Genomic DNA, 25,015 nt, shown 5'->3' with positions numbered 1-25,015 from the left:
GAATCTAACTTCAGCATCATAAAGAAAATAGCTGACAATTACCAATTAAACAATGCTGAACAATAAATGAAACATTTTCTCTCTTCACTGCTATCTTTTTATCTCCAATTAAGCAAACCTGTCTCAGGTCTAAATCCACTTTTAAATACAGTTAGCAGACACTGGAATAAGAACAATACAGCACAGGCCTTTCAGCCCCTCCAAGCCTGTGCCGACTATGGTACCTGCCTAAACTAAAACCGTCTGCACTGGAGTCCGTATCCTTCCGTTCCCACCCTATTCATATACTTGTCTAGATGTCGCTTAAATGCCGCTATCGTACCGGCTCCCACCCCCTCCCCAGGCAGCGCCTTCCATATATTTACCACCCTCTGTGTACAAAACCTGCCTCACACATCTGTTCTAAACTTTTCCCCACACACTTTAAACCTATGTCCCCTCGTACTTGACTCTCCTACCCCACTCTGTCCATGCCACTCATAATCTCGTAGACATCTATCAGGTCGCCTCACAACCTCCGTCATTCCAGTGAGAACAAACCGAGTTTATCTAACCTCTCCTCATAGCGAACACCCTCCATACCAGGCAACATCCCAGTAAACTGTTTCCGTAGCCTCTCCAAAGCATCCACATCCTTCTGCTAGTGTGAGATGTATGGAGAGAGAGAGAGAGAGACACACACTCAGAGACACAAAGACACAGAGAGATTGCAGATTCCGTCCTGTGTCAAACTACTGTTTAACTTGCCAGCATTTGGCAAAAGCTTCTGCTCTGTTCAAAGTCAAATTTTTCAGCCAAACTCTTTCGAGAAGCCGTTGGAGTGTTCACATCCCAATCTTTCTTAAAAAAATATGTTTATTGAAAACTTTATTACAAACAAAATAATATAACACAATTAACTCAAGTTATAATCTCAAATAACACAAGCAATCAAAAACACAAATTAATTTAACGTTCCAAAACTATACTAAACCCTTAACAGCTGACGGTGAATAGATACTTAAAATAGGAAATGAATGGATGGCCTTATAGAACCTTTCTACCGACCCTCTAATGGTGAAGTTAACCTTCTCCAAATGTAAGAATGACAGGAGGTCTCCAAACCAAGCTGAGGCAGGGGGTGGAGTGGCATTTCTCCACTCAAGCAGAACCTGTCTCTGGGCTGTTAACACGGCGAAGGCGAGATTATCTGCATTCACCCCCCCCCCCCCCCCCCCCCCCCCCCCCGCAGCACCAGCGAGTTTGATACCCTTAAATTGGCCACCAGCGGACACGGCTCCAATCTCCGACATGGTGTTGGAGAAAGAAATCCCAAAGCTCATTAACTTGGGACAAGAGCAGAACATAGGAGTGTGATTAGCTATCCCCCCCACCCCACCCCGAGAACAACTCCCACAGATTAGTCAGATTCGCCCTGTGCACCACCTTGAGTTGGATCAGACTTAGCCGAGCACATGAAGACGTGGAGTTTTCCCTGTGAAGGACCTTTCAAACCTCCTCTTCCAGAATGGGACCCAACTCAGCCCCACGCCCCATTGGCCGTTAACTGCCTACCCTTAACAAACCCCGTCTGGTCTTCCCCTGTCACACAGTCCTCTATCCTTGAGGTCAGCATTCAGGCCAGCAATTTGGCATCAACATGTAATCGGGAGATTGGTCTGTGTGTGGATCCCCATTGAACATAGAACATACAGTGCAGAAGGAGGCCATTCAGCCCATCGAGTCTGCACCAACCCACTTAAGCCCTCACGTCCACCCTATCCCCCTAACCCAGTAACCCCACCCCACCTTTTTGGAAACTAAGGGCAATTTATCATGGCCAATCCACCTAACCTGCACATCTTTGGACTGTGGGAGGAAACCGGAGCACCCGGAGGAAACCCACGCACACACGGGGAGGATGTGCAGACTCCGCACAGACAGTGACCCAAGCCGGGAATTGAACCTGGGACCCTGGAGCTGTGAAGCAACTGTGCTAACCACTGTGCTACCGCGCTGACCTTGGATGCATTTTAATTTTACACCAAACTCCTCAAACTCTTCTTAAATTCCAACATAAATCATAACCACTGATCTTCCCCCTCTCTCCACCCGAGTTTCTTCCCCAATTGTGTGGAGCTGTCCTGAAGCAGTCATTGAGAAGGCAACACTGCCTTCAAATCAGTATCTACCCCCACCAAGTATACTGTCCTCTATCACTACCACATTCCTTTTCGCTCCCCCACTTGAATGGCCTCATGCAGCCTGACGCCATGGTCAGTTTGTTCGTCCACCTTGCTGACTTCCCTTCTTCCCACAGGCAGTAAGAAACATCAACCTGCTAAATAAAAGCAAAGAGGCTCCTCCAACACTCAGCTGCCTGATTCTCAATCTTACCTGTTCTTTTCCTTTCCATTCACAGAAGCTGAAGCTGTTTGGGCAGTTGATTGTTTTGAACCTGTATTAATGATATGTGAATTCGAACAGGTATCATTTTACCATGTGGCTGGCATGGCTGCAGTACCACTGAGCTGTCTGCAGGTGGTGGTGTTGGTCCATCTGAAGTCACAGGTCTGGCTGGCACCCCTTGCTGGTTCACTGTGGTAGTGCAACAGAGGAACAGAAAGAGCTCAGATCATTTGGATTTGACAGAAGCTGCCCTGTTTGCGACTGCTCCATTTATATAATCTGGTTTGTGTGTAGCTACCTCCCCTCGCCAACCCACTGCAACTCTAGCTAATTTCAACAAAGTTGCAACTGGAATGGTCTATTCTGGGGAGGGGTAAGGAGAACATTGTGCTCGATGGTGATGTTGCTGCAGGTCAATAGCCTGCTGACAGATGTCACTGCTTACTCGTAGAAAGTGGTCACTTGGGAGAAGAACCTGGAAGTGTTGAAACTTTGCTGAGGGGAGTCAGCACCTTAGTGAAAAAGGAGATGTACAGGATTTCTGTAGATCATTGATTAGCTCAGTCAGAAATGCTAACCCCTACCTGCTGTTCACTCATTTAGTGGCTCAGAAGATTGTGGCATTGCGGAAGAAGCAGCAGTTATCGATTGGACCCTGCAAGTCATTGCCAAACTCTCCCAGCCATTCCTCGGTATCCAACGCCTCCATCCCATCAGTACACATCAACCAGGTGAGCTGCCCAAGCAGTCTATCAGAAATAGGGGGAGTTGCTGCTTTACTGGCTTTGTCACTGGGCCACAGAGACGCAGGTTCAAATCCCAAATTCTAATTCAATTAATTAAAAAGAAAAGAAACATTAATTGAAAGCTATTCTCAGTAACGGTGACCATTGCCAGCAGAGGTGATGGAGTCAGAGTCATTAGGGATATTTAAATGACTCTTGGGACAGGCACATGGACAGCAGTAAATTGAAGGGGTGTAGGTTAGGTTGATCTTAGATTAGGATAAATGGTCGGCACAATATCGTGGGCTGAACATAGAACATAGAACATAGAACAGTACAGCACAGAACAGGCCCTTCGGCCCTCGATGTTGTGCCGAGCAATGATCACCACGTAACCCGTATACCCGTAACCCAACAATCCCCTCATTAACCTTACCTACGGGCAATTTAGCATGGCCAATCCACCTAACCCGCACATCTTTGGACTGTGGGAGGAAACCGGAGCACCCGGAGGAAACCCACGCACACACGGGGAGGACGTGCAGACTCCACACAGACAGTGACCCAGCCGGGAATCGAACCTGGGACCCTGGAGCTGTGAAGCATTGATGCTAACCACCATGCTACCGTGAGGCCCTGAAGGGCCTGTACTGTGCTGTACTGTTCTAGGTTCCATGAATAATCATCGATTGTTGTAAAAACTGATTCACTAATGCCCTCCAGGGAAGGAAATCTGTTCTCCTTACCTTGTCTGGCCTACATGTGACTCCTGACCCACAGCAATGTGGTTGACTCTAACCCACCCTCTGAAATGGCTATGTGAATTACTCAGTTGTACCATAGAACCCCTACAGTGCTTGCAGCGACGCTCCGAAACAGCACCATACCATGGCCAAATCTCCCACATTATCCCTATAACCATACCTAACAATTGGACATGAATTAGCAATTTATTACGGCTAATCCACCTAACCTGATCATCTTTGGACTGTGAAGGAAACTGGAGCACCCAAAGGAAACTAACGCAGACATGGGGAGAACGTGCAGACTCCGCACAGACAGTGACCCAAGTTGGAGTTGAACCCGGGTCACTGGAGCTGTGAGGCAGCAGTGCTAACCACTGTGCCACAGCGCTGCCCTTGGCACAATGTGGGTGTAGTACCACCCCACGGTTCACAGTTCAAGATGGTGTCTCAGCGCCACCCTCTCCTGTTCAATTGTGGTTAGGGAACAAATACTGGCCTTGCCAGAGTTGCCCATCTCCGAGGAAAGAGCAGAAATAAAAAAATGGCTATTGTGTTGGGAGTGAGTGCTAACTGCTGTTTGGGACTGTGTTGGGTGTGAGCGCTAACTGTCTGTTTGGGACTGTGTTGGGTGTGAGGGCTAACTGTCTGTCTGGGACTGTGTTGGGTGTGAGTGCTAACTGTCTGTTTGGGACTGTGTTGGGTGTGAGCGCTAACTGTCTGTTTGGGACTGTGTTGGGTGTGAGGGCTAACTGTCTGTTTGGGACTGTGTTGGGAGTGAGTGCTAACTGTCTGTTTGGGACTGTGTTGGGAGTGAGCGCTAACTGTCTGTTTGGGACTGTGTTGGGAGTGAGTGCTAACTGTCTGTTTGGGACTGTGTTGGGTGTGAGTGCTAACTGTCTGTTTGGGACTGTGTTGGGTGTGAGTGCTAACTGTCTGTTTGGGACTGTGTTGGGAGTGAGTGCTAACTGTCTGTTTGGGACTGTGTTGGGTGTGAGTGCTAACTGTCTGTTTGGGACTGTGTTGGGTGTGAGCGCTAACTGTCTGTTTGGGACTGTGTTGGGTGTGAGGGCTAACTGTCTGTCTGGGACTGTGTTGGGTGTGAGTGCTAACTGTCTGTTTGGGACTGTGTTGGGTGTGAGGGCTAACTGTCTGTTTGGGACTGTGTTGGGTGTGAGGGCTAACTGTCTGTTTGGGACTGTGTTGGGTGTGAGCGCTAACTGTCTGTTTGGGACTGTGTTGGGTGTGAGCGCTAACTGTCTGTTTGGGACTGTGTTGGGTGTGAGCGCTAACTGTCTGTTTGGGACTGTGTTGGGTGTGAGGGCTAACTGTCTGTTTGGGACTGTGTTGGGTGTGAGTGCTAACTGTCTGTTTGGGACTGTGTTGGGTGTGAGCGCTAACTGTCTGTTTGGGACTGTGTTGGGAGTGAGCGCTAACTGTCTGTTTGGGACTGTGTTGGGAGTGAATGCTAACTGTCTGTTTGGGACTGTGTTGGGAGTGAGTGCTAACTGTCTGTTTGGGACTGTGTTGGGTGTGAGCGCTAACTGTCTGTTTGGGACTGTGTTGGGTGTGAGTGCTAACTGCTGTTTGGGACTGTGTTGGGTGTGAGCGCTAACTGTCTGTTTGGGACTGTGTTGGGTGTGAGTGCTAACTGTCTGGGACTGTGTTGGGTGTGAGTGCTAACTGTCTGTTTGGGACTGTGTTGGGTGTGAGGGCTAACTGTCTGGGACTGTGTTGGGTGTGAGCGCTAACTGTCTGTTTGGGACTGTGTTGGGTGTGAGCGCTAACTGTCTGTTTGGGACTGTGTTGGGAGTGAGCGCTAACTGTCTGTTTGGGACTGTGTTGGGAGTGAGCGCTAACTGTACTGTTTGGGACTGTGTTGGGTGTGAGCGCTAACTGTCTGTTTGGGACTGTGTTGGGTGTGAGCGCTAACTGTCTGGGACTGTGTTGGGTGTGAGTGCTAACTGTCTGTCTGGGACTGTGTTGGGTGTGAGTGCTAACTGTCTGTTTGGGACTGTGTTGGATGTGAGTGCTAACTGTCTGTTTGGGACTGTGTTGGGTGTGAGCGCTAACTGTCTGTTTGGGACTGTGTTGGGTGTGAGTGCTAACTGTCTGTTTGGGACTGTGTTGGGTGTGAGCGCTAACTGTCTGTTTGGGACTGTGTTGGGAGTGAATGCTAACTGTCTGTTTGGGACTGTGTTGGGTGTGAGTGCTAACTGTCTGTTTGGGACTGTGTTGGGAGTGAGTGCTAACTGTCTGTTTGGGACTGTGTTGGGTGTGAGTGCTAACTGTGCTGTTTGGGACTGTGTTGGGTGTGAGCGCTAACTGTCTGTTTGGGACTGTGTTGGGTGTGAGTGCTAACTGTCTGTTTGGGACTGTGTTGGGTGTGAGGGCTAACTGTCTGTTTGGGACTGTGTTGGGAGTGAGGGCTAACTGTCTGTTTGGGACTGTGTTGGGTGTGAGTGCTAACTGTCTGTTTGGGACTGTGTTGGGTGTGAATGCTAACTGTCTGTTTGGGACTGTGTTGGGTGTGAATGCTAACTGTCTGTTTGGGACTGTGTTGGGTGTGAGTGCTAACTGTCTGTTTGGGACTGTGTTGGGTGTGAATGCTAACTGTCTATTTGGGACTGTGTTGGGTGTGAGCGCTAACTGTCTGTTTGGGACTGTGTTGGGTGTGAGGGCTAACTGTCTGTTTGGGACTGTGTTGGGAGTGAGCGCTAACTGTCTGTTTGGGACTGTGTTGGGTGTGAGCGCTAACTGTCTGTTTGGGACTGTGTTGGGTGTGAGTGCTAACTGTGCTGTTTGGGACTGTGTTGGGTGTGAATGCTAACTCTCTGTTTGGGACTGTGTTGGGTGTGAGCGCTAACTGTCTGTTTGGGACTGTGTTGGGTGTGAGTGCTAACTGTCTGTTTGGGACTGTGTTGGGTGTGAGTGCTAACTGTGCTGTTTGGGACTGTGTTGGGTGTGAGTGCCAACTGTCTGTTTGGGACTGTGTTGGGAGTGAATGCTAACTGTCTGTTTGGGACTGTGTTGGGTGTGAGCGCTAACTGTCTGTTTGGGACTGTGTTGGGTGTGAGTGCTAACTGTCTGGGACTGTGTTGGGTGTGAGTGCTAACTGTCTGTTTGGGACTGTGTTGGGTGTGAGGGCTAACTGTCTGGGACTGTGTTGGGTGTGAGCGCTAACTGTCTGTTTGGGACTGTGTTGGGTGTGAGCGCTAACTGTCTGTTTGGGACTGTGTTGGGAGTGAGCGCTAACTGTCTGTTTGGGACTGTGTTGGGAGTGAGCGCTAACTGTACTGTTTGGGACTGTGTTGGGTGTGAGCGCTAACTGTCTGTTTGGGACTGTGTTGGGTGTGAGCGCTAACTGTCTGGGACTGTGTTGGGTGTGAGTGCTAACTGTCTGTCTGGGACTGTGTTGGGTGTGAGTGCTAACTGTCTGTTTGGGACTGTGTTGGATGTGAGTGCTAACTGTCTGTTTGGGACTGTGTTGGGTGTGAGCGCTAACTGTCTGTTTGGGACTGTGTTGGGAGTGAATGCTAACTGTCTGTTTGGGACTGTGTTGGGTGTGAGTGCTAACTGTCTGTTTGGGACTGTGTTGGGAGTGAGTGCTAACTGTCTGTTTGGGACTGTGTTGGGTGTGAGTGCTAACTGTGCTGTTTGGGACTGTGTTGGGTGTGAGCGCTAACTGTCTGTTTGGGACTGTGTTGGGTGTGAGTGCTAACTGTCTGTTTGGGACTGTGTTGGGTGTGAGGGCTAACTGTCTGTTTGGGACTGTGTTGGGAGTGAGGGCTAACTGTCTGTTTGGGACTGTGTTGGGTGTGAGTGCTAACTGTCTGTTTGGGACTGTGTTGGGTGTGAGCGCTAACTGTCTGTTTGGGACTGTGTTGGGTGTGAGTGCTAACTGTGCTGTTTGGGACTGTGTTGGGTGTGAATGCTAACTCTCTGTTTGGGACTGTGTTGGGTGTGAGCGCTAACTGTCTGTTTGGGACTGTGTTGGGTGTGAGTGCTAACTGTCTGTTTGGGACTGTGTTGGGTGTGAGTGCTAACTGTGCTGTTTGGGACTGTGTTGGGTGTGAGTGCCAACTGTCTGTTTGGGACTGTGTTGGGAGTGAATGCTAACTGTCTGTTTGGGACTGTGTTGCGTGTGAATGCTAACTACTGTTGTAGTTGGTATCTCCTCTCACATCAGGTAGTACCAGAGAGGGAAAGACTAAGTTGAGAAGGCACACAGACACTCACATGTGTTTCTGACTGGAGATTGTGGTGATGGGGAAATTTGCATTTCATCTCAAAGAACAAAGAAAAGTCCAGCACAGGAACAGGCCCTTCGGCCCTCCAAGCCTGCGCCGACCATGCTGCCCGTCCACCCTAAAACCTTCCACACTTCCTGGGTCCGTATCCCTCTATTCCCATCCTATTCATGTATTTGTCAAGATGCCCCTTAACCATCACTATTGTCCCTGCTTCCACCACCTCCTCCGGCAGCGAGTTCCAGGCACCCACTACCCTCTGTGTAAAAAACTTACCTCGTACATCTCCTCTAAACCTTGCCCCTCGCACCTTAAACCTACGCCCCCGAATAATTGACCCCTCTACCCTGGGAAAAAGCCTCTGACTGTCCACTCTGTCTATGCCCCTCATAATTTTGTAGACAATCTCATGTTTGTTATATATACTTGTGTAATATATATGACTCTTTTGAGGCAGCTGAAATGAGTAGTCGTCTTCTTGTAAAGATAAACTAATTTATCGAGTAATATAAATTAATATTGAGATCTTTTTACTTAATACTCAACTAGTAAAATAAAGAAACAATTGTAGAGATAACTAACTAAATTAGACAAACAATGCTTTGATAATAAATAACTTCTTCTGTGTCTAGTTTTTCTATATGTGTTCTCTCTGCACTCCTGATACACACTCCAACAGAAATAGCAGGAAAACTATTCATATAGGTCCTGATAGTGAGACTTTGAGTAGGCAATTGCCTGTACCAGCATTACATATGTTGATCGTGTTGTATTGATATTCAGAGATCACTACAATGTCTCAATGGGGCCCATTGTATATCTAAAAAACAATTTGGATTTATACTGCATTTTCCCAATCTTAGGACCTCCAAGAATATTAGTTGTTTGTTGAGACTTTCAGTTGGGGTGAATATTGATGTCTTGCTGAATGATGGTACATAAGATTGTGAGTCCCAATTTGTGGGTTCTGTGGTATTTTGATAATTTGGATATATTGTGAATTCCACAGGCTGCTAATGGAGGGGTCTTCAGTGACTATTCCTCCTCAGTGCCGTCCACGCCAAGTATGAGTCAGAAGGAACTGCGAATTGAGACAATCGCTGCGTCCAGCACTCCCACCCCCGTCCGCAAACAGTCCAAGCGACGCTCCAACATATTCACAGTAAGTACAGAGCCCAGAACCTGCTTCCTCGGCACCTCACGCCCCCATTATTCATCACGTCTTTCAGCCTTGTAAATTCACCGGGATGTTTCTTGGCATCAAGCATTTAAAAAAGGTGAATATTTGTGATGCGCCATTTTGCCTGTAACAAAGTGCAGGAGACAGCAGAGATGATTGAGCAACTGATCTGTTTATGTTGGTTGTGGGAGAAATGTAGGCGACAAAATTCTCCCAGAAAATGAGTGTAATTTTGGGCCGGAAAACAGTGTGAGAATCCTGTCAGCTGTTTGGGCACGATTCCCATTGCAAGCCACCCAAACATGGTCACTTTATGGAGCTTACAGCATGGAAACGGGCCCTTTGACCCAACTTGTCCATGTTTTACCACTAAGCTTGTCCCAATTGGCCACATTTGGCCCATATCCCTCTATACCCATCATTCCCATATAACTGTCTAAATGCTTTTCTTTTTAAATGCACTTTATTACAAACATGTATCAAAACAGGTTACAGCAAATAAACACCCCGGGAAACATCCCACCAACAACTTTTTTTTTAAAAAATAATTTTATTGAAATTTTTACAAAATATAAACATCTTAACTCTATTAACAAACAACCGGGGTAACACCCCAAGAACAATTCCCACCCCAACTTCAAAAGCAACTACAAACAAAAGAAAAAAACAAAAGAACACCCAAACAACAAAAGGGAAAGAGACAGCACCCGCCACATCCCACAGACCCATGTACACGGTTCTTCCTCCCCCCAATCCAGACCCCGCCCCCCGCTGCTGCTGTCGGCCTATTTCCCTACCGTTCCGCCAGGAAGTCCAGGAAAGGCTGCCACCGCCTAAAGAACCCCTGTACTGATCCCCTCAGGGCAAATTTCACCCTCTCCAATTTAATGAACCCCGCCATATCATTGATCCAGGCCTCCACGCTTGGGGGCCTCGCATCCTTCCTTTGGAGCAAGATCCTCCGCCGGGCTACTAGGGACGCAAAGGCCAGAACACCGGCCTCTATCGCCTCCTGCACTCCCGGCTCCACTGCCACCCCAAAAATTGCGAGTCCCAGCCTGGCTCGACCCTGGATCCCACCACCCTCGACACCGTCCTTGCTACCCCCTTCCAAAACTCCCCCAACGCTGGGCACGCCCAAAACATATGGGCGTGGTTCGCTGGGCTCCCCGAGCACCTAGCACACCTGTCCTCGCCCCCGAAAAACCTATTCATCCTCGACCCAGTCATGTGGGCCCTATGCAGCACCTTGAACTGTATGAGGCTAAGCCTCGCACAGGAAGAGGAGGAATTCACTCTCTCCAGGGCATCCGCCCACGTCCCCTCCTCAATCTCCTCACCCAGCTCCTCTTCCCATTTACCCTTCAGCTCCTCCACCGAGGCCTCGTCTACCTCCTGCATTACGCGGTGTATGTCCGAAATCCTCCCTCCTCCAACCCACACCCCCGAGAGCACCCTGTCCCGTACCCCACGTGGGGGCAACAAGGGGAACTCCTCCACCTGCCGCCTGGCAAACGCCCTAACCTGCATGTACCGAAACATGTTCCCCGGGGGGAGCCCAAACTTCCCCTCTAACTCCCCCAAGCTCGCGAACCTCCTCTCTACAAACAGGTCCCTCAACTTCCTAACCCCTTCCCTGTGCCAGCCCAGAAATCCGCCATCAATGCTCCCTGGAACAAACCGATGGTTCCCCCGTATCGGGCCTCCATTGAGCCCCCCATTTCTCCCCTGTGCCGTCTCCATTGCCCCCAAATTTTGAGGGTAGCCGCCACCACTGGGCTTGTGGTATACCTCGTTGGAGGGAGCGGCAACGGCGCCGTTACTAGCGTCTCCAAGCTCGTGCCCACACAGGACGCCGCCTCCATCCTCTTCCATGCTGCCCCCTCCTCGTCCATTACCCACTTACGCACCATCGCTGCGTTGGCAGCCCAATAGTACCCACAGAGGTTGGGCAACGCCAGCCCTTCCCTATCCCTGCCTCGTTCCAGGAACACTCTTCTAACCCTCGGAGTCCCATGCGCCCACACAAATCCCGTGATACTCCTGTTGACCCTCCTAAAAAAGGCCTTCGGGATAAGGATGGGGAGGCACTGGAACAGGAACAAAAACCTCGGGAGCACCGCCATCTTAACGGACTGCACCCTCCCCGCCAGTGACAGCGGTAACATATCCCACCTCTTAAACTCCTCCTCACCCCCACCAACAACTATACAATCTGTACAGATATTTTCCCTCTTTCACGACCCCCCCCCCCCCCCCCCCCCCCCCCCCCCCAACCCAGCCATTCCGCTACCCCCGGTGACGCTGCCGACCGCCAAGCCAGTAAAATCCGCCGCCGTGCAATCAGAGAGATGAAGGCCACGGCATCGGCCTTCCTCCTCTCCAAGAGCTCCGGCTTCTCTGAAACCCCAAATATCGGCACCAAAGGGTCCAGGCCCACTCCCTCCTCCATTATCCTGGCTAAGACCACAAACACTCCCGCCCAGAATCTTCCCAATTTTTCGCAACCTCAAAACATGTGCACATGATTCGCTGTCCCCCGCCAACACCTCTCACACTCATCTGCTACCCCCTGAAAGAACCCACTCATTCTCGCCCGAGTCATATACACCCTGTGCACCACTTTAAACTGTATTAGGCTCATCCTGTCTAAATGCTTTTTAAAAGACAAAATTATACCTGCCTCTACTACTGCCTCTGGCAGCTCGTTCCAGACACTCTCCACCCTGTGCGTGAAATAAATTGCCCCTCTGGACCCTTTCCCCTCTCACCTTAAACCTATGCCCTCTCATTTTAGACTTCCAACCTTTGGGAAAAGATGTTGACTATCTACCTCATCTATGCCCCTCATTATTTTATACCCTCTATAAAATCACCCCTAAGCCTCCTACGCTCCAGGGAAAAAAGTCCCAGCCTATCCAGCCTCTCCTTAGAACTCAAACCATCAAGTCCCAGTAGCATCCTAGCAAATCCTTTCTGCACTCTTTCTAGTTTAATAATATCCTTTCTATAATAGGGTGACCAGAACTGCACACTGTATTCCCTATACACAGTGTGGCCTTACTAATGCATTGTCCAACTTCAGCAAGGCGTTCCAGCTCCTGTATTCAATATTCTGACCAATGAAACCAAGCATGCTGAATGCCTTCTTCACCACCCTGTCCACCTGCCACTCCACCTTCAAGGAGCTATCAACCTGTACCCCGAGATCTCTTTGTTCTGTAACTCTCCCCAACTCCCTACCATTAACTGGGGAGGTCCTGTCCTGATTTGATCTCTCAAAATGCATCACCTCACATTTATGCAAGTTAAACTCCATCTGCTATTAATCGGCCCACTGGCCAATTGATCAAGATCCCGTTGCAATCCGAGATAACCTTCTTCACTGTCCTCTATCCCACCAATCTTGGTGTAATCTGTAAACTTACTAACCATGCCTCCTACATTCTCATCCAAATCATTTATATATATATAACAAATAACAGTGGGCCCAGCACCGATCCCTGAGGCACACCGCTGGTCACAGGCCTCCAGTTTGAAAAACAACCCTCCACAACCACCCTTTGGCTTCGGTCGCCAAGCCAATTTTGTATCCAATTGGCTACCTCGCCCTAGATTCTGTGAGATTTAACCTTTTGCAACAACCTACCGTGCGGGTACCTTGTCAAAGGCCTTGCTAAAGTCTATGTAGACAACATCGACTGCAATGTCCTCATCTACCTTCTTGGTTATCTCTTCAAAAAACTCAATCACATTGGTGAGACATGAATTTCCCTTTACAAAGCCAAACAAAGAACAAAGAAAAATACAGCACAGGAACAGGCCCTTCGGCCGTCCAAGCCCGTGCCGACCATGGTGCCCGTGTAAACTAAAATCTTCTACACTTCCGGGGTCCGTATCCCTCTATTCCCATTCTATTCATGTATTTGTCAAGGTGCCCCTTAAACGTCACTATCGTCCCTGCTTCCACCACCTCCTCCGGCAGCGAGTTCCAGGCACCCACTACCCTCTGTGTGAAAACACTTGCCTCGTACATCTCCTCTAAACCTTGCCCCTCGCACCTTAAACCTATGCCCCCTAGTAATTGACCCCTCTACCCTGGGAAAAAGCCTCTGACTATCCACTCTGTCTATGCCCCTCATAATTTTGTAGACCTCTATCAGGTCGCCCCTCAACCTCCGTCGTTCCAGTGAGAAAAAACTGAGTTTATTCAACTGCTCCTCATAGCTAATGCCCTCCATACCAGGCAACATCCTGGTAAATCTCTTCTGTACCCTCTCTAAAGCCTCCACATCCTTCTGGTAGTGTGGCGACCAGAATTGAACACTATACTCCAAGTGTGGCCTAACTAAGGTTCTATACAGCTGCAACATGACTTGTCAATTCTTATACTCAATGCCCTGGCCATTGAAGGCAAGCATGCCGTATGCCTTCTTGACCAACTTCTCCTCCTGTGTTTCCCCTTTCATTGACCTGTGGACCTGTACACCTAGATATCTCTGACTGTCAATACTCTTGAGGGTTCTACCATTCACTGTATATTCCCTACCTGCATTAGACCTTCCAAAATGCATTACCTCACATTTGTCCGGATTAAACTCCATCTGCCATCTCTCCGCCCAAGTCTCCAAACGATCTAAATCCTGCTGTATCCTCTGACAGTCCTCATCGCTATCCGCAATTCCACCTATCTTTGTGTCGTCTGCAAACTTACTAATCAGACCAGTTACATTTTTCTCCAAATCATTTATACTATGAACAGCAAAGGTCCCAGCACTGATCCCTGCGGAACACCACTAATCACAGCCCTCCAATTAGAAAAGCACCCTTCCATTGCTACTCTCTGCCTTCTATGACCTAGTCAGTTCTGTATCCACCTTGCCAGCTCACCCCTGATCCCGTGTGACTTCGCCTTTTGTACCAGTCTACAATGAGGAACCTTGTCAAAGGCCTTACTGAAGTCCATATAGACAACATGGCTGGTTTAGCTCACTGGGCTAAATTGCTGGCTTTTAAAGCAGACCAAGCAGGCAGCAACACGGTTCGATTCCCGTACCAGCCTCCCCGGACAGGCGCCGGAACGTGGCGACTAGGGGCTTTTCACAGTAACTTCATTGAAGCCTACTCGTCTCAGTAGGCTTGGGTCACTGTCTGTGCGGAGTCTGCACATCCTCCCAATGTGTGCGTGGGTTTCCTCCGGGTGCTCCGGTTTCCTCCCACAGTCCAAAGATGTGCAGGTTAGGTGGATTGGCCATGCTAAATTGCCCTTAGTGTCCAAAATTGCCCTTAGAGTTGGGTGGGGTTATGGGAATCGGGTGGAGGTGTTGACCTTGGGTAGGGTGCTCTCTCCAAGAGCCCATGCAGACTCGATGGGCCGAATGGCCTCCTTCTGCACTGTAAATTCTATGATTGTGACTGCACCCTTCTTATTCCTGATCTCTACCCGTACAGCCTCACTGCTCTCTGAGGTGTCCTAACCCTAACCATGCTGACTTTCCCTAATTAGCCCTTGCCTGTCTAAATGCCTGTAGATCCTGTCCCTCAGAATACCTTCTAACAATTTATCCACTACAGAAGTAAGGCTAACTGGTCTGTAGTTCCCAGGCTTATCCCTACAGCCCTTCTTAAGACCACAACATTTGCTACCCTCCAATCTTCAGGCACCTCCCCTTTGGCTGCCGATGATTCAAATGTCTCAGCTGGGGGGCTGGCAATTTCCTCCCTAGCCTCCCACAACGTCCCGGGATACATTGCACGTGAAGGTGCCAGGTACACCGCTGAATTTCAACAATGCATAAGAGGAACATGACTCGGGTCTGGGATCTCCTGGCATGACCTAACCCTTCAGTTAGGAACATGACTCGGGTCTGGGATCTCCTGGCATGACCTAACCCTTCAGTTAGGAACATGACTCGGGTCTGGGATCTCCTGGCATGACCTAACCCTTCAGTTAGGAACATGACTCGGGTCTGGGATCTCCTGGCATGACCTAACCCTTCAGTTAGGAACATGACTCGGGTCTGGGATCTCCTGGCATGACCTAACCCTTCAGTTAGGAACATGACTCGGGTCTGGGATCTCCTGGCATGACCTAACCCTTCAGTTAGGAACATGACTCGGGTCTGGGATCTCCTGGCATGACCTAACCCTTCAGTTAGGAACATGACTCGGGTCTGGGATCTCCTGGCATGACCTAACCCTTCAGTTAGGAACATGACTCGGGTCTGGGATCTCCTGGCATGACCTAACCCTTCAGTTAGGAACATGACTCGGGTCTGGGATCTCCTGGCATGACCTAACCCTTCAGTTAACTTTCCAATTCCTAGAGAAAATAGAAAAGAAAAACTACATTCCAGTCACTAGCCAATCACTTAGCTGCTGGCTGTGATGTCACAGTTTGATTCTTTTCTACCTCTCACTTGGCCTCAAGTCAGCCTCGTAGGTTCACCTCGCCACTCCTCCCCATGATAGGCACCTCTTCCCCCTCAGTCCCAAATTCTCAATCCCCTCACTCTGGCTGACTGCTTTTCCTGAACTTACTGCCTTAGAGATAGCTGAGGTGAGCTGGGTGACTCACACACCTATTTAAAATTCCAAAGTAAGCATTCCTCTTCAGGCACTAATCAGGTTTCAATTGATTGACAGATAACTTCTCATATCTAACTCAGTTGCTTGTTGTTCTTTAAACCAACTACTGAATTTTTAAAGAGAAACACTTACCAACACTTTGCCACTCAGCTCCCATTTCTCAATACTCTGGCTGAAATCTCCCTCCTGCTGACTGCTCATACACAGGCTCTCTGGGCTAAATCACTGGCTTTTAAAGCAGACCCAGGCAGGCCAGCAGCACGGTTCAATTCCCGTACCAGCCTCCCCGAACAGGTGCTGGAATGTGGCAACTAGGGGCTTTTCACAGTAACTTCATATGAAGCCTACTTGTGACAATAAGCGATTTTCATTTCATTTTCATTTTCATTTCATTTTTCATTTCAAGTGGAAACACCTTCTCTACCTCCACCCTATTGAATCTTTCCACAACTTTAAAGACCTCAATCAGACCACCCTTCAGTCTTTTCATTGAGAAAACAGTCCCAGTTTGTTCAATCTTGCCTGATATTTATTTAGGAAAGGAAGAAGGATTTATACAGACAACACTTTATTACGTCATTGAGAGGTAGAATAAACTCGGTTTGTTCTCACTGGAACGACAGAGGTTGAGGGGCGACCTGATAGAGGTCTACAAAATTATGAGGGGCATGGATAGAGTGGATAGTCAGAGGCTTTTCCCCAGGGTAGAGGGGTCAGTTACTAGGGGACATAAGTTTAAGGTGCGAGGGGCAAGGTTTAGAAGAGATGTACGAGGCAAGTTTTTTTACACAGAGGGTAGTGGGTGCCTGGAACTCGCTGCCGGAGGAGGTGGTGGAAGCAGGGACGATAGTGACGTTTAAGGGGCATCTTGACAAATACATGAATAGGATGGGAATAGAGGGATACGGACCCCGGAAGTGTAGAAGATTTTAGTTTAGACGGGCAGCATGGTCGGCACAGTCTTGGAGGGCCGAAGGGCCTGTTCCTGTGCTGTACGTTTCTTTTTTCTTTGTTCTAGATTCATGATAATCACGGGATGAGCAATAGAGCAGAGACCCACCCAATCCAGCAGCATCAAACTCTTTTAAACCCGTCTCCACATCCATTAGTATTCCTGCTGTTAACAATAAATACATCAGATATTTATTTACCGGAAACCATGGCTCAACCGCGAGATTGACTCCCGACTGAAGGACAGATCTGACGCATTCAAGGCAGACGACCCTGTCCTATACAAGAAGTCCAGGTACGACCTCCGCAAAGCCATCCGAGATGCCAAGAGAGAATATCAAACTAAGCTAGAGTCACAGACAGACTCTCGGCGGTTGTGGCAAGGACTAAACAACATAAGTATGTGCCGAGCAGTATCTCTGGCAGCAGCGCACCCCTCCCCGATGAACTTAATGCATTCTATGCTCGGTTTGAGCAGATAACTAACAATCCGCTGTCGAGTGCCCCAGCAGCCCATAATTCACCCATACCCACCTTCACAGTTTCCGAAGTCAGATCTGCCTTCCTGAAAGTGAACCCACGGAAGGCGATGGGCCCGGACGGGATCCCTGGTCGTGCACTCAGAGCCTGTGCATACCAGCTGGCAGAGGTATTCACAGACATCTTTAACCTATCCCTACTCGACTCCGAGGTCCCCACCTGCTTCAAGAAGACCACCATCATACCGGTACCAAAGAAGAACCAGGCAACGTGCCTCAATGACTACCGCCCGGTGGCCCTGACATCAGTTGTAATGAAGTGCTTCGAGAGGCTGATCATGAAGCGCATCACCTCCATACTCCCGGAACGCCTTGACCCACTTCAATTCGCATACCGTCGCAACCGGTCCACATCAGACGCCATTTCCCTGGCCCTACACTCATCCCTAGAGCATCTCGAAAACAAGGACTCCTACATCAGACTCCTATTTATTGACTACAGCTCCGCCTTCAACACCATAATCCCAGCCAAGCTCATATCAAAGCTCGAAAACCGAGGACTTGGCTCTCCACTCTGCAACTGGATCCTTGACTTTCTGACCAACAGACCACAATCAGTAAGAATGAACACCAACACCTCCTCCACAATAGTCCTCAATACCGGTGCCCCGCAAGGCTGCGTATGTAGCCCCCTACTCTACTCCCTGTACACACACGACTGCGTGGCAAAACTTGGTTCCAACTCCATCTACAAGTTTGCTGACGATACGACCATAGTGGGCCGGATCTCGAATAACGACGAGTCCGAATACAGGAGGGAGATAGAGAACCTAGTGGAGTGGTGTAACGACAACAATCTCTCCCTCAATGCCAGCAAAACTAAAGAGTTGCTCGGCCCAGGACCGCAAGGAACTTCAGAGAGTCGTGAATACCGCCCAGTCCATCACACGAACCTGCCTCCCATCCATTGACTCCATCTACACCTCCCGTTGCCGGGGGAAAGTGGGCAGCATAATCAAGGATCCCTCCCACCCGGCTTACTCACTTTTCCAACTTCTTCCATCGGGCAGGAGATACAGAAGTCTGAGAACGCGCACGAGCAGACTCAAAAACAGCTTCTTCCCCACTGTCACCAGACTCCTAAATGACCCTCTTAGTGACTGACCTCATTAACACTACACCCTGTATGCTTCATCCGATGCCAATGCTTATGTAGTTACATTGTATACCTTGTGTTGCCCTATTATGTATTCTCATGTATTTTCTAGTATTTTCTTGAATTTTGTTTAATTCCCTTTTCTTCCATGTACTGAATGATCTGCTTGCAGAAAAATACTTTTCACTGTACCTCGGTACACGTGACAATAAACAAATCCAATCCAGTCCCTTCTCTCACACCAGGGGCTGGTTTAGCACAGGGCTAAATCGCTGGCTTTTAAAGCAGACCAAGCAGGCCAGCAGCACGTTTCAATTCCCGTACCAGCCTCCCTGAACAGGCGCCGGAATGTGGCGACGAGGGGCTTTTCACAGTAGCTTCATTTGAAGCCTACTCGTGACAATAAGCGATTTTCATTTCATTTTTTCATTTTCACAAGTGTAATGGTTATGTCCCTGGACTAATAATCCAGAACAAGTGAGTTCCAATCCAACCAGACCAGTTTGAGAATTCAAACTCAATGTAATAAATCTGGAAGTAAAAAGCTGGGATCAGTAAACGTGATCGTTCCATTTTCAGATTATCCTGAAAACCACCTGGTTCATTCTGTGCTCACCCATTACGGCCTTTTTGCGACTCCAGTCCCACACCAACACTGCTGATGTTTAATTGCCTCTCAAAGAGGCCCCTTCAGTCACTTGGTTGCAACAAATCAGCTTCTCAGAGTAGCCTGGCATGGGCAATAAACGCAGGCTTTGCTAGAGGCCATATCCTGAGAATACAAAATCTGATAAAAAGGGCATATTTTGTTTCATATACAGTGAATGGATTGAACTTCAAACTTGGGAGAATAGAAAACCATAAAAAATAGGACCAGACGTAGGCCTCAGGCCTGCACCACCTTCAGTAAGATCATTACTGAACTGATTGTGACTTTAAATCTACTTTCCTGCACACCCCTATACTCTTTGCCTCCTTTGTTGATCAATAATCTGTCTAACACAGCTTTTTAATATATCCAATGACCCAGCCTCACTGCTCGCTGGGGAAGACAGTAAGTTTTTACTCACCTCTGTCTTAAATGGAAGACCATTTGGGCGGATTCTCCATACCGAATCAGCCAGACGGAGAAACGGGCATCTGGATTGATGCCGGGTGTCGGCCCGATCACGATGCTCCAACCCCCGCACTGCCGCTGGTCGCGGGAAGCTGGTCACGATGCGTGCTAACATGGGGATATGCAAATTACCCATTGGCATCCATTTAGCGGGCCCGGCGCCCCATACTCCGGCGTCTGTGATTCTCCGGTCCCCACGGCGGGAATCCTGTCAGTGCGGATCCTTCGTGGTCTCTACCACGTGGCCCTGGTGTGGTGGACCTCGCGGTGAGCCAACGGCGCAACTGTGCCCTCTTGGCCCACCGCGGATTCCACCACCATGACATCCACCACCGAGAGGTCCACCACCACGAGGTCCACCACCTCATGGTCCACAACTGCGAGTGAATTGCTGTGGGGCAGGAGATTTGGGGGGGGGGGGGAGGAGTGAATTCCTGTGGGGCAGGAGATTGGGGGGGGGGGAGTGAATTCCTGTGGGGCAGGAGATTTGGGGGGGGGGGTGAATTCCTATGGGGCAGGTGATTGGGGGGGGGGGGGGGGAGGGAATTCCTGTGGGGCAGGAGATTGGGGGGGGGGGGGGGGGAGTGAATTCCTGTGGGGCAGGAGATTGGGGGGGAGGGGAGTGAATTCCTGTGGGGCAGAGATTGGGGGGGGAGTGAATTCCTGTGGGGCAGGAGATTGGGGGGGGGCAGGAGATTGGGGGGGGGGGCAGGAGATTGGGGGGGGGGGCAGGAGATTGGGGGGGGGGGAGTGAATTCCTGTGGGGCAGGAGATTGGGGGGGAGAGTGAATTCCTGTGGGGAAGGAGATTGGGGGGGGGGGGAGTGAATTCCTGTGGGGCAGGTGATTGGGGGGGGGGGGGGGGAGGGGAGTGAATTGCTGTGGGGCAGGAGATTGGGGGGGGGGGAGGGGAGTGAATTCCTGTGGGGCAGGAGATTGGGGGGGGGCAGGAGATTGGGGGGGGGGGCAGGAGATTGGGGGGGGGGCAGGAGATTGGGGGGGGGGGCAGGAGATTGGGGGGGGGGGCAGGAGATTGGGGGGGGGGGCAGGAGATTGGGGGGGGGGCAGGAGATTGGGGGGGGGGCAGGAGATTGGGGGGGGGCAGGAGATTGGGGGGGGGCAGGGGATTGGGGGGGGGCAGGAGATTGGGGGGGGGCAGGAGATTGGGGGGGGGCAGGAGATTGGGGGGGTGCAGGAGATTGGGGGGGGCAGGAGATTGGGGGGGGGGCAGGAGATTGGGGGGGGGCAGGAGATTGGGGGGGGGCAGGAGATGGGGGGGACAGGAGATGGGGGGGGGACAGGAGATGGGGGGGGCAGGAGATGGGGGGGGGGCAGGAGATGGGGGGGGGGCAGGAGATTGGGGGGGGGGGCAGGAGATTGGGGGGGGGGCAGGAGAGTGGGGGGGGGCAGGAGATTGGGGGGGGGCAGGAGATTGGGGGGGGCAGGAGATTGGGGGGGGCAGGAGATTGGGGGGGGGCAGGAGATTGGGGGGGGCAGGAGATTGGGGGGGGCAGGAGATTGGGGGGGGTGGGCAGGAGATTGGGGGGGTGGGCAGGAGATTGGGGGTGGGGCAGGACATTGGGGGGGGGGGAGTGAATTCCTGTGGGGCAGGAGATTGGGGGGGGGGGGGAGTGAATTCCTGTGGGGCAGGAGATTGAGGGGGGGGGAGTGAATTCCTGTGGGGCAGGAAATTGGGGGGGGGGGGAGGGAGTGAATTCCTGTGGGGCAGGAGATTGGGGGGGGGGAGTGAATTCCTGTGGGGCAGGAGATTTGAGGGGGGGGGGAGTGAATTCCTGTGGGGCAGGAGATTGGGGGGGGGGGAGTGAATTCCTGTGGGGCAGGAGATTGAGGGGTGGGGGGAGTGAATTCCTGTGGGACAGGAGATTGAGGGGGGGGTGGAGTGAATTCCTGTGGGGCAGGAGATTGGGGGGGGGAGTGAATTCCTGTGGGGAAGGAGATTGGGGGAGGGGGGAGTGAATTCCTGTGGGGCAGGTGATTGGGGGGGGGAGGGGAGTGAATTCCTGTGGGGCAGGAGATTGGGGGGGAGGGGAGTGAATTGCTGTGGGGCAGGAGATTGGGGGGGGAGGGGAGTGAATTCCTGTGGGGCAGGAGATTGGGGGGGGGGGGAGGGGAGTGAATTCCTGTGGGGCAGGAGATTGGGGGGGGGGGGGAGTGAATTCCTGTGGGGCAGGAGATTGGGGGGGGGGAGTGAATTCCTGTGGGGCAGGAGATTGGGGGGGGGAGTGAATTCCTGTGGGGAAGGAGATTGGGGGAGGGGGGAGTGAATTCCTGTGGGGCAGGTGATTGGGGGGGGGGGGGGGAGTGAATTCCTGTGGGGCAGGAGATTGGGGGGGAGGGGAGTGAATTGCTGTGGGGCAGGAGATTGGGGGGGGGAGGGGAGTGAATTCCTGTGGGGCAGGAGATTGGGGGGGGGAGGGGAGTGAATTCCTGTGGGGCAGGAGATTGGGGGGGGGGGGAGTGAATTCCTGTGGGGCAGGAGATTGGGGGGGGGGAGTGAATTCCTGTGGGGCAGGAGATTGAGGGGTGGGGGGAGTGAATTCCTGTGGGACAGGAGATTGAGGGGGGGGGGTGGAGTGAATTCCTGTGGGGAAGGAGATTGGGGGAGGGGGGAGTGAATTCCTGTGGGGCAGGTGATTGGGGGGGGGGAGGGGAGTGAATTCCTGTGGGGCAGGAGATTGGGGGGGAGGGGAGTGAATTGCTGTGGGGCAGGAGATTGGGGGGGGAGGGGAGTGAATTCCTGTGGGGCAGGGGATTTGGGGGGTGGGGCAGGGGATTTGGGGGGGGGGGCAGGAGATTGGGGGGGAGCAGGAGATTGGGGGGGTGGGCAGGAGATTGGGGGTGGGGCAGGAGATTGGGGGGGGGAGAGTGAATTCCTGTGGGGCAGGAGATTGGGGGGGGGGGGGGAGTGAATTCCTGTGGGGCAGGAGATTGAGGGGGGGGGAGTGAATTCCTGTGGGGCAGGAGATTGGGGGGGGGGGGGGGAATTCCTGTGGGGCAGGGGATTGGGGGGGGGGGGAGTGAATTCCTGTGGGGCAGGAGATTTGAGGGGGGGGGAGTGAATTCCTGTGGGGCAGGAGATTGGGGGGGGGGGAGTGAATTCCTGTGGGGCAGGAGATTGAGGGGTGGGGGGAGTGAATTCCTGTGGGACAGGAGATTGAGGGGGGGGGGGTGGAGTGAATTCCTGTGGGGCAGGAGATTGAGGGGGGGGTGGAGTGAATTCCTGTGGGGCAGGAGATTGAGGGGGGGGGGGAGTGAATTCCTGTGGGACAGGAGATTGAGGGGGGGGGTGGAGTGAATTCCTGTGGGGCAGGAGATTGAGGGGGGGCTGGAGTGAAATCCTGTGGGGCAGGAGATTGGCGGGGGGGGAATTCATTCCTGTGGGGCAGGAGATTGGGGGGGGGGAGTGAATTCCTGTGGGGCAGGAGATTGGGGGAGTGAATTCCTGTGGGGCAGGAGATTGGGGGGGGGGGGGGAGTGAATTCCTGTGGGGCAGGAGATTGAGGGGTGGGGGGAGTGAATTCCTGTGGGACAGGAGATTGAGGGGGGGGGGGGGGTGGAGTGAATTCCTGTGGGGCAGGAGATTGAGGGGGGGGGTGGAGTGAATTCCTGTGGGGCAGGAGATTGAGGGGGGGCTGGAGTGAATTCCTGTGGGGCAGGAGATTGGGGGGGGGGGGGGGGAATTAATTCCTGTGGGGCAGGAGATTGGGGGGGGGGAGTGAATTCCTGTGGGGCAGGAGATTGAGGGGGGGATGGAGTGAATTCCTGTGGGGCAGGAGATTGAGGGGTGGGGGAGTGAATTCCTGTGGGGCAGGAGATTGGGGGGGGGGGGTGGAGTGAATTCCTGTGGGGCAGGAGATTGGGGGGGGGGGGGGGGGAGTGAATTCCTGTGGGGCAGGAGATTGGGGGGGGGGGGAGTGAATTCCTGTGGGGCAGGAGATTGGGGGGGGGGGGGGGGGGAGTGAATTCCTGTGGGGCAGGAGATTGGGGGGGGGGGGGGGGGGTGAATTCCTGTGGGGCAGGAGATTGGGGGGGGGGGGAGTTTCTCAACAATTTTGAGTAAAATCTGTTATTCTTTCTTTCACTTCAGTCTCGAAAGGGCAGCGACACTGACAAGGACAAGAAAAGCCTCGATGGCAAAACAGACAATATCGGGAGTGGACGTGCTATCCCCATCAAACAGGTAAGCCGCTTTTTTCTACTGGGTTCAATCTGAGCAGAGTCTGTTCCCACCAGGTGAGAGCATCCTGCGTCCCTTTGGGAAATGTGGGTGCTGAGGTGTCAGGGCCGAGCCCTGTCTGAATCTACTGGCACAGTCAGATCTCACTCAGGCAGTTTTCATTCGGTACCTATTCCTGCTGGAGGCTTGGTTTTAAAAGCTTTTGACAACTTAAAGAGGTTTAATATAAAGAAGATGAGTCGAGGGGTGAAATGGATTCTGTGCCTTTTGCAGTTTTGATGCAGTACTGGCAGGGTCACACTATCCTTTACCTTCCCCAATGACAGATATTCGGACCTGTGCCCTTGACATAGATCCTGCACCAATGCCTGCTCAGCGTATCACCTTTCTCAAACCGTTTCAACGATATTGAGAGGTTGTCACTTTCCGGGAGGTTTTGCTGTCACAGATTTATTGTGAGATGAAAGAGCTGAATGAGATCGGAATCTGTGCTTCAGTCGCCCCAAAGGCACTTGTTCTGTTTCCAACCTGTAATCAGGAGTTTGATTGTGGTGATCATTTGAAAGCCACCTGTTTGTACCACTAGTTGCAGGCCTGTGTTTTACACTGAGAACTGGTGAAAGTGGATGGGGTTACCATCCAACCTTCCGGTGTCAGACCAGTCCTGTTACCGCAGTTATTCTGAATGCTCTTCCCTCACTCTGCATCCTTCAATATTGGGCACGTTTGTACTGCTGCATGAATTTGCTATCGTCCATTTGCCTTGTGTTTATTACATTTGTTTGTCCCATATGGAGTGTGCATGATCTATGTTTCTGCCTGGTCTATGTTAAATCAGATATGTACATTACTGGGTGATTGATGAGAGTGTTTTTATATGACAGGTAAACCTAAACCAGATGCTGCATTTGACAAGTTCCTGTATAATATCTGCGGTGTGTGTATGAGGTCTGTTAACATGTGCTCTGTACGCATGGTTATGCTTAGAGTGTGTGTGTGGTTATGGAGCCATTGCAACAATAAAGGCAGCCATTTGGCTCATCGAAGAGGTGCCAGCCCTCTGTCCCATTCCTCTTTTCTGTCCCTGTAGCCCTCCAAGTTTATTCTCCAATTTTCTTTGGAAATCACTGATTGTTTCTGCCTCCACCTCTCTTATTGGCCATGAGTTCCAGCTCGTGCCATGAAAAGAAGTTTTCCCTGACATGTCCCCCGCATCTCTTCCCGAACACCTTAAGTCTGTG

General features: G+C 51.3%; 1 protein-coding gene across 2 annotated transcripts in view; it reads left to right on the top strand.

Moving 5' to 3' along the window:
• LOC119972178 (arf-GAP with GTPase, ANK repeat and PH domain-containing protein 3-like) overlaps nucleotides 1-25,015 on the top strand; it is a 965,193-nt gene that overhangs the window by 474,945 nt on the left and 465,233 nt on the right. For both annotated transcript variants that reach the window (XM_038808502.1, XM_038808500.1), the window contains exons 7-9: nucleotides 2,992-3,119; nucleotides 9,116-9,268; nucleotides 23,685-23,777. In XM_038808502.1, the coding sequence (XP_038664430.1) occupies nucleotides 2,992-3,119; nucleotides 9,116-9,268; nucleotides 23,685-23,777 (374 nt within the window). The remainder of the gene's footprint in view (nucleotides 1-2,991; nucleotides 3,120-9,115; nucleotides 9,269-23,684; nucleotides 23,778-25,015) is intronic.

The sequence above is a fragment of the Scyliorhinus canicula genome, chromosome 10 (genome assembly GCF_902713615.1).
Source record: "Scyliorhinus canicula chromosome 10, sScyCan1.1, whole genome shotgun sequence".
NCBI classification, from domain to species: Eukaryota; Metazoa; Chordata; class Chondrichthyes; order Carcharhiniformes; family Scyliorhinidae; genus Scyliorhinus; species Scyliorhinus canicula.
The sequence above is the reverse complement of the archived record's forward strand: the minus strand, read 5'-3'. Positions and strand labels throughout refer to the sequence as shown.